The 9,656-nt window shown below is 35.7% G+C and overlaps 2 protein-coding genes across 3 annotated transcripts; both read left to right on the top strand.

The window, feature by feature from the left end:
• Nucleotides 1-3,376, top strand: LOC112783421 (uncharacterized). 2 transcript variants are annotated; one of them, XM_072229364.1, is made up of 11 exons: nt 11-216; nt 308-409; nt 505-570; nt 690-833; nt 922-1,035; nt 1,147-1,200; nt 1,310-1,381; nt 1,780-1,863; nt 1,966-2,066; nt 2,411-2,495; nt 2,726-3,376. In XM_072229364.1, exons 1-11 carry the CDS (start codon nt 121-123, stop codon nt 3,122-3,124), a joined length of 1,317 nt encoding a protein of 438 aa, XP_072085465.1. In that variant the 5' UTR covers nt 11-120; the 3' UTR covers nt 3,125-3,376. The 2 variants fall into 2 exon arrangements, with proteins under 2 accessions (XP_025682146.1, XP_072085465.1); XM_025826361.3 differs by lacking the exon at nt 1,147-1,200 and having other exon boundaries at nt 1-216.
• A 1,817-nt stretch (nt 3,377-5,193) lies between these two features.
• On the top strand, nt 5,194-8,794 carry LOC112784048 (uncharacterized). The gene is made up of 2 exons (XM_025827144.3): nt 5,194-6,049; nt 8,293-8,794. The coding sequence occupies exons 1-2, from the start codon at nt 5,390-5,392 to the stop codon at nt 8,377-8,379; spliced, it is 747 nt and encodes a 248-aa protein (XP_025682929.1). The 5' UTR covers nt 5,194-5,389; the 3' UTR covers nt 8,380-8,794.
• The last annotated feature ends 862 nt before the right edge of the window (nt 8,795-9,656 follow it).

The raw sequence follows: 9,656 nt of genomic DNA, 5'->3' as shown, positions 1-9,656 counted from the left end.
AGTGTTGCTTAATTATGCATTGCTAATAAGCATGTAAACAAGTATAGTTAAGGTAAGAAAAAAAGAGAGGATGAGGGTTTTATAAGGGCAGAGAGACAGAGTGCAGCGCGGTGGAGAAAAATGGCTGAAACCAACGCAATGGCAAGCACGGCGGTGGACAAAACCGAGGACCAACTCCGCCACGAGATCGGCGAGCTTCTTCGCCAACAGCGCGAGGTCACTCTCACTCACTCACTCACTCTTTCTTTCTACATCTACATTTCTATTATGTGTTCTTCAGTTTTTGTTCTCTTTTTGAAAACTGTAGATTACGGAAAGGCTTCGAGATCCTCGAGGCCTTCGCAGAGGCGCTGCTGCTCCCCGCAACTTCTCTTCCAACGGAATTCGCCAACGACCTTTTCTTCGACCGGTTTGTTTCTTTTCTGATTAGGGTTCTCCATGCCTTTAGGCTTTAGTAATCAGCATTCAATGTAGGATATTCATTCTTCTATGTTTGTTATTCAGGGAGATAGGAATCACTCCGAAGATCAACCCCCTCCCAAACGTCGTCTATCATCTGCTGTCGTTAAGGTACCATTTCATGCATAATCTCTATGCATTTTTTATCTATTGAAGTTCACTCCTTGATAGAGGGTTATGGCAACATAGGAGCATGCTATTGACTAATTATTATTCATTTGGGAATGAAGGTGGATGGTGGGGAGTTGACTGAAGATGCTGAGACTAAGGTGGATGGTGGGAGTGGAACTGCTTCTGAAGGCCACAGTGATAGGAAGCCTTTTAATTCTCATCAAAGTGGATGGTCTAGGAGAGATGATCAAAGAATTTCAAAGGTGGTGAATGCAAATGTATTGCCTTCTTCCATCAGTGTTTGGTTTAAGGTTGTAAATATAATGCTTTATCATTTTTTGTTCATGTAAGGCTTCTGAGATTCCTACTACAGAACATGTACCAAGGCTATTGCCGAAGAACGAGGATCCAAGCTTGGTTAATAGAAATAAAAGAATGCTGGGACAGCTTTTGGGAACTCTGGAGGTATGTTAAGACTAGTTACTTTGTTTTGCTTTTAGAAGCAATGGAAATAGAATGTTATAATCTATAAAGTCTGGATTTACTGAATACATTTTAGCTTTCTCTCATTGATAGGTTCTCTTGATGTTTCTGTCTACATGTTTACTGCTACTTCTTCTATTCTTACAAGTTATTTTTCTTCTCTTCTATAAGCAGGTTCCTTTGATTTCATAACTATTGCTAGCGCTTACTTGGTTTCTATATTTTTATATGTTGTTTTTGGTATGAACTGTTCCAGAAATTCAGAAAGGAAGACAAGCAACTCTCAGGAACAGAGGCATATATGCGAAGATCTAATTCTTTGCAAAGAGTAAGTTAATGTCTAGTCACTATAGCCACCAACTCTCATTCTCCCAATATACTTAGATACTCTTAAATAATGGTCCAAACTCCAATCAACTCACCATGCAAGTATGCATAACACTTATAGATAATAGACTTACGTTCATTGCCATAGGCTAGGTGAAAATTGAATAATTGATGGAATATTGATTAGACTAGGGTGAAATGTGTCGTTTTAAACTAAAGATGAATGTGGTGAAGTGCAATGTTCCCTGTTTGTTATGATGCTTGCATGTTACGTGAGCACCTCCATGTCAAGCACTGAATTAGCTTGAATTTATAACTCATCCAACCCACCCCTTTTGGTTTTTTTCATTGTATTATCTAAGACCTCATACAATAATATTCATTGAAATTCTTTCCTAGGCTGAGCAAAGAGCACGGGAGGAAAGTGAAAGGCTTAGGAAAGAAGAGCGTGAACAGATAGCTGAAAAATGGAGGAGAGACTTGGTTGGTTTTCAGTTTAAAGTAGTGTGTTCTGTGTATTTATCCACACTAACACTTTCATCAATTTCCCCTTTTTGATTTTACTCTTCTTATTTTTATTTTCAGACTCTTAGGGCACGTGTGGCTGCTAAGACAGAAGAAAAAAGATTGGAGTTGCTATTTCTTCGATGGAGTGAGCATCATAAAAGACTAAGCAATTTTATAAGGTTATTTTTTATTTTCAGATATTTTATGACAAATCTTGAAGTAACACTAACCATTGAAGACGTGAAGCTTCTCATGACAAATCTTTTTTGTTACTTCATGCCTTAATATCTGATATCATATCATGTTATGTGATGCTTTGCAGGTTATTTTTAATTTTGGTCCAAGTGTCCATATTCACATTTTATTGAGACGAAGATAAGTTTCTGTTCATGTGCTTTGTAGTTTTGAAGCAAGTTGAGGACCAGATGTTTCCTGCTAATTGCAGGATTTTAGGTAGACATATGAATTTTTCTTTGATCATTTTTGGCTTTTCTTTGATTGAATGTGGCATGCATTTTTCCAGGACTAAAGCAGAGCCTCCAATATACTATTTGCCTAACAAGCCCTTGGAGGAAGACACTGAGTCAATTGAGAAACGCAAAGAAGAGGTTTGATCTTTTGAACTTGAGGAAACAGGGTGTCGAACTTACAACCCCCCCCCCCCCTTTTTTTCTTTTTTCTTTTTTTTTTTTTGTGTTAAGTCTTCATATTGTATATATTTTGAATTTTGACAATTATGAATATCACAGTGTAGCATTAAGCCACCCAAATCTTAATTGAATCTCAAAACATATAATTAATATTTTATTCATGTGATATCTTTCTTTTAAATTTGCAGGATTTCTTAGCATGGAAGAATGTTAGAAGAGAGGAAGTCTCTGAGTATCAGAAACAGATTGGGGAGCAGTATCTTGCCAATGTTGAGAAGGAGCTACAGAGATGGCAGAATGCAAGGAATGCAAAGAAAGCAAACAATGATCAGAATTTGCAGGAGACTATGGACAAAGAACTGGACACACATAGGCTTGAGCATGGTCCCAAGAAAAGAAAGATCCCAGGCGGAAGCACTAATGACGATGACGATGATGTGGAAGATATAAATGTTGGAGAGGATGACATGATGGACGACGAATTAGAGGATGATTCTGGGAGAAGGGTTGAGGAAACAATTGAAACAGAAGCGGATAACAACAATGCAGATTCTGCAGCTGATGCCGAAAATGTTGAGAAGCAGTAATGGCTGTCCAGGGCTGTCTACTTTAGAGGATTCTGAGATATTCGTGTTTAGTAGTAATTTTTTTCTTAGCTATGTATTAGAAAACTTGTTGCCTTTGTGTTTTCTGTATTCAAATTAACTTTGTTCACATGTTTTTGCAGTATGTTTGGGATTGTTCTCTTTAGCATCAAACTTAGCATACAGAACTTCAAAATTAATGATGTATTTAATGTATTGGAAATTTAAATATATTTATTTTATATTGTGTGCTAATTAGTTACTGATTAGTCCCATGTCCCTCACTATTGGTACTTGGTAATTGTCATATTACCTTCACACGTGCCCTGTAAATATGCAAGCAGCTGTCTTAAGAAAGAAGGCATTTGCAATTGGGATAGCAGATACTAGCCTCTTTTGATTGCATATGAGAAAAAAATAAAATAAAATACAAACATTATTGGTAATTTAGGATATTATCCAATCAAGTGCCGAGCAATTCTGCTTTTTAGAACACACAAAAGAGAGAACTTTCCAACGAGGTTCGAGACAATAAAGAACTCCAAGGAAGTTTCCAACCCTCTAGTTTCAAATGAGCGTACCAAGCTGGTAACTGTCGTTTAATGGATACTTTACGTGTTATTTATCTTCTACCATTTTATTTGATAATCTCAATCTGCTACATGGCTCCATCATTTTTCTTTTTTCGGTGAGATGAGAAAGAATAGCCAGAAAAGTGTTTGATTAAAAGACTCTAAATTTTTTGCTTCACTTTCACATTCACAACCTACTTGCCATTTAATTGGTAATAACTGGATGCATTGTTGCATTATTTATAACTTTGGTTAAAGTGATATCTCTATTGTGTAGTGCAGAAAAACTAATGTGGTAACGCTTTTGTTCAAGCATTTAAAATGAGTTGTTTTAACGTTATTTAATCAAAGGTTTGATGACAAAAATATTCTCTTTTTGATGCATCCATTCTCATTTTGTTTGTGGGTCGTTAGTATAAAATAAACATCCATGTTTGATGTTCCAATCATTAGCATTTAGCAGCTGCGCTGCGCTAATTTGGATCTGCCTAATCCTTGTTGATTCATGGTACGTATAAAAAGGTTGGACAATGAATAGGTAAGGAATCTACTGAAGGGTTTTCTTAATGCGAAAGAAACAAGAGATGTGGTTGACTGGTTGGGTCTACTACAGTACTACTCACTATGTCTTGAATCGATGGAGTTGGCTTTTTCAGTTAATAATGTGACCCACATGGGGGAACTTTGATCTTCGTGAGTGTGTTTTGAGAATGCTATATTTTAGAGGTATTTAAATTTTATTTATTTAACCTTTTTTGTTAAAATAATTTATTTGCATATTTTGATAGTTAGTCAGTTAGGGTTGTTCCTTCAATTTTTGCATAGAAAGAGAATGATACGTTTTATGACTTATGAGTGCCAAATTTTGTTTTTCACTTTTTTGATGTTATATATTTGTAGGTTCTGCCACCGTAGAATACGAATATACGTTACGATACGTTACCTTGGATTGGAGGGAGAACCAATAAAAGGCTTTAAAAAAGAAAGCATAAGAAGCCCAGTTTCATATTTTAGCCCAAAATGCTTGGCCCCGGCAAATCTGAAGAATCTTGGCTCCGGCATTTGTCCCGGTTTTTGCATAGAGGTCTCAGATTCGAACCTCTTCTCATGTAACTTGAAAAAGAAAAATTATGAAAACTTTTAATAGGGTAGGAGCAACCGAATTAGCATCAAAGCTCAACAACCAAAACTGAAGTAGCATTATCTATAAACTACAGTAGCATTATTTGGTCGAAGAAAATTGTTGTTGTTGTGTTTCCTAATTCCAACGTGATTCAATGGTTTTTTCAATTTCAAGTAAGATATGTTGTTCATAAGAAGAAACATGAACTTTTCTAATTTATTGTAGTAGTTACTAGTTACTAATCAACATCCATCCTCACCATGTTTTCCATAATGTCATCATCATCAACATAACCATCATTGTTATTATTATTTTATTTTATTTTTATTTATCCATTCCATAGTTCACTAATTACTTTGTCTACCAAAACAACTAGCAACCAAAAAATTAAAAAGTGTGAGTCCATCGTCATCGTCATCAAAAGGCAAGCCACCCTCATTTGTCATTCCCTCACTTACACACACACTCTCTCTCTCTCTCTCTCTCTGAGTCAAGACACAGACACGCACTGTAACAACAAACCCAAGACGACAATATAGCGAGAGAGAGAGAGAGAGAGATAAAGATAGGAAAATGAGCAATAGAGCGAACCCAGCATACCAAAATGGAGAGCAGAGAGGAAGACAGGAAGAAGCAGCAGCTTCATCATCATCGTATGCAAACGGTTACAATCAGAGCCGTCCATACTTCTACCCAACAACACCCGCACGCTCTTCTTCCGCAGCATCTCTCAAAGGATGCTGCTGCTGCCTCTTCCTTCTCTTCTCATTCATCGCCCTCTTGGTCCTCGCCGTCGTCCTCGTCGTCCTCCTCGCCGTCAAACCCAAGAAGCCACAGTTCGATCTACAGCAGGTAGGTGTACAGTACGTGGGCATAACGCCGTCCGCCGTGGCCGACCCAACCACCACGGCCGCCTCATTCTCACTCACCATCAGGCTCCTCTTCACCGCCGTCAACCCCAACAAGGTAGGGATCAAGTACGGCGAGTCCAGGTTCACCGTTATGTACCGTGGAATCCCATTGGGGAGAGCCTCTGTTCCGGGCTTCTACCAGGATGCTCACAGCGTAAGGTCAGTTGTGGCCACCATCGCCGTTGATCGGGTTAATCTTCTTCAGGCTGACGCCGCTAATTTGATGCGTGACGCCTCGCTCAACGACCGAGTGGAGCTCCGAATTCTGGGTGACGTTGGTGCCAAGATCCGAGTCATGAACTTCGATACCCCTGGTGTTCAGGTGCCTAATTTCTTATGCCCATTCCCTTTTTCTCTTCCAATTTTTCCATTTTTCCTACTCGGTAGTTCACGAATCTTGCCATGCTTGCCTCTAGTTACAGCTTACCGTTTATAATACAACTTTCCCAATTTAGCTTCGCTTTTTTTCGTTTCTTTACCTTTTTTGTTTTTGGCTTATGGATTAAGATTCCTTGTTGGTGGTTTCGATTTTAATTCTTAAATGTGATTGTAGTTTAGGGAGAGATGGAGAGAGAATGAGAGTGGCGGAGGCCGGAGGGGAAGAGGGACGGTGGTGTAGCTACGAATTCCACTACCCTCTGCCTTTTTCTTTATTTCTCTCTTCTTTTTTTCCTTCTTTTAAAAATCTTGCTAACATGCGCTGATGAGGACGTGGGTGGTGGCTTGGTGTTTCAGAAATCTAGTTGGTAATTACTAATTAGTACCACATTGGCCACCATGATAACGTGCGCCGAAAGTTATTTTGTATCAGTTATCGGTTTATATAAACTATGGTATCATATTATTTAACGAGCTAATTTGTATTTTATAGGGGTACCAACACTTGACCACTTCTTCTCTTGTATAGCTTTATGCCTTCTTAAACTTCTATCTCGTCTGATTTGATGCTTTTTTCTGTTGGGTGTGTAAATCTCTGCAGTTTCTGCCTAACACCATTGCATCATATGCACATGTATTTCCCTCTTTTGTTTTATTACTATTTAAATTTTTGGGTGATTTAATTACACATATTTTTTGGTACATCTTTCGGGCTATACTCCTTTAGTCATTTTCCACTTTTGATCTTGGTTGCGCTCCTTTTGGTCTTTGGCTTCATCTTCAATTTATGTACCTCTTTGTCACTGTGTGCCCATGGCTCTTCTTGGTTAATGGAATATTTCTAATGTGTGGGGTTTCTGCCTCTTATCTTTTCTTTTTTTTCTTTATCCTTTATAGTTTTACATGGCCACTCATGGCTTAATCCAACCATTAAAATGCTGCACTCATGTATTCCTCACTATCAATTCTATTTATCTTACAGAAAAATCAATTATTTTTATTTATAATTGTTTAAGTATGGTTTAAAACTTTTTGAGCCATTGATTCTGCCGTGGTGAGACATTGTATTGTATTTTATTTATTGATATAGTAAAATAGAACAATTTGTATGATAAGATTATTTAAAATTACATTTATTTATAGATGGAGCATAATTCACCCAAGTGCTTTTTCAAATATGCAATTATTTTCTCTAGTAGTAGTTACTAACTTACTATCCTTTATCAATGTGCTGCTTTAATGGGGGTAGAATGGGAATGAATTCAGGATGCAAAAGTTACTGTAGATTTTGCCATTGGAAAAACTTATTGTTACTTAGGGCCCTACTTTGGCCAGTAACAATATGATTAGAAAGAGTAAAGAAAATGATAAAATTATTAGGCCCCACCAAAGTTGAACCTAAGTCGCCGGATTCAGAGTCCATAGTACCAACAACTGATCATGGATTATGGTGTCTGTCAGTTGATGCTCAATAATGTTCATTTTAACATTTGTTCCAATGCCAAGGATGTAATTTTTAGTGGCTACTTAAAATAAGATTTTTTCCTGTAAAGATAATAGTTAAGATATTAACATGTAGAAGGTTATCAAGTGTATCGGGAATACCAGTGTTCTAGTTGTTTTAACCGTTGATCTGAATTATAAAAAATATATATAATATATATTAATTAAAATCAACGGTTAAAACAACTGGAATACCGGTATTTTCGGATACACCTAATAACTTTTCTAACAGTATTATATTAAATAGTTTAATTAAATATGTCAAATCATTTAATAAATTATTATTATTATTTTTACATAAAGACAACTATATATAAATAGTTACCTTGTCTCTTCCACTATGGTCATGATGTTAGATGCTACAATATACTAAGCATTATAAATTAGTTTAAAAAATCAATCTAGAATCATAGAGCATACAAATGTCAAAGTGTATGTTGGCATTTGTTTTCTTTTTAGGCCAAGAAAAGTATTGAGCATGTGACTCTCCGGGTTGTGGTGGGGCACATGGCATGGCATGGGATAGATTGTGTTCACATTTTAACTCCTTCCCAATTCTTATTAACATTGTTCAAATCATATGTTTGTGGGTAACAATAATAAGACTCCCAAGTCAAAAAATTTCGTCACTTTATCTGGGTAATAACAATCATTTGGTTGATGATGTTGAACTGAACTGCACAGGTGTCGGTGGATTGTGCAATAGCGATCAGTCCAAGAAAGCAATCTCTGACTTACAAGCAGTGTGGATTCGATGGATTGAGTGTTTAATGATTAATGAGGAGGTATCATTCACTTGTTGATGCTACTAATTAATGTCTCTCATTTCTTTAAGTAATCTAAGTAAAGAAATGAGGATGGGAAAGTAAAGGCATTGGATTTGGAGGAGTGAGTTTAGAATAGAAGAGAATGGTTATCAATTGATCACAAGGAAGTTGCTAAATTGCAAGGCCAGCCATCTTTTTCATTTTTTTTTTTACTCTCAAAAAGAATTTTGCAGAAATTATTTAATTTAATTGGTTACTTCAGTCAGAAGACAACAAAAACAAGTTGCAAACTGTAATCTGTAAAGTAAATCCAATGAGTGGGTGAGAGGTATTTATGTTCTTCTCCCTCCCTTTTTTCTGCTCAACTATATATATTTGTTCCGTTTGATTATTATTGAGAGGTATCTATTAACAATTAATATATAGTTGTGCTCCATTAAAATTCAAGCTTGTTTTGTTGAGTCTCAATTTCGAGAAAAATGAAAATTAGAAGGCATGAAGCTAGCTTATTTAGACATGGTGATCAACCTGTTTATCGTTTTCATTTATAGTCATCGTTCCCTTTTTAAAATGAGACTATAATATGCAAAAAGAGTTTTTTTTTTTTTTTTTTGTGACTTAAATAAATTAAAAAAAAAAAAAAAAAATTAAAGAAATTACTTAAATAAGAGGACAGTCTTGTTTAAGACTACTTTTAAACTCTTCTCAAGGAGAAGGAAGTTCTACATGATGAAGTTGTCATCGCTATCTTTATCAATTCTCTTATAATCAAACTAAAGTCAACATGCCAATTCCAATGCATGATATCCCTTATTTTGAGCACCAACAAATTAATAAACCCAAAATCATGTTAGTGATTAGTAATAAAATTAAATACTTCTACACAATCCATCTCACAAATAACATCTCGTTGACCCATATCCTAAGCTAAGAGATATCCTCTCTAAATAACAAACAATTCTCTTTTAAGAATTTTATTACTCTCAATAATCTCCTTAATATGCAAAAAGAGTTAGTTAAATATGACGATAGTAATAATAAATAAATAAAGCTCAAGATCTTTTAAAGTAAAAAAATTAGTAAAATAATAAAGTAATTCCAAAATTAAGATAATAAATTATACTTTTCAATAAATTTATAAAATCAATAGCGATTAATAATTCATTTTACTAACTTTTTTGTTTTAGAAGATTTAAATTCAATAAATAAATAAAACAAAGCAATGTTTAGTTGGCTAGGTGATTTGAAAACAAACCCTAACGAAACTTGAATGTTCTAAGG

This window comes from Arachis hypogaea, chromosome 20, assembly GCF_003086295.3.
Source record: "Arachis hypogaea cultivar Tifrunner chromosome 20, arahy.Tifrunner.gnm2.J5K5, whole genome shotgun sequence".
NCBI classification, from domain to species: Eukaryota; Viridiplantae; Streptophyta; class Magnoliopsida; order Fabales; family Fabaceae; genus Arachis; species Arachis hypogaea.
This window is presented reverse-complemented; position numbering and strand designations above follow the sequence as displayed.

Coding starts and splice junctions, on each gene's coding strand:
- LOC112783421 (XM_072229364.1), top strand. CDS start 121: ATGGCTGAAACCAACGCAATGGCAAGCACGGCGGTGGACAAAACCGAG. Junction 410..504: donor AACGACCTTTTCTTCGACCG/GTTTGTTTCTTT, acceptor TTTGTTATTCAG/GGAGATAGGAATCACTCCGA. Junction 571..689: donor TATCATCTGCTGTCGTTAAG/GTACCATTTCAT, acceptor TTGGGAATGAAG/GTGGATGGTGGGGAGTTGAC.
- LOC112784048 (XM_025827144.3), top strand. CDS start 5,390: ATGAGCAATAGAGCGAACCCAGCATACCAAAATGGAGAGCAGAGAGGA. Junction 6,050..8,292: donor TCGATACCCCTGGTGTTCAG/GTGCCTAATTTC, acceptor TGAACTGCACAG/GTGTCGGTGGATTGTGCAAT.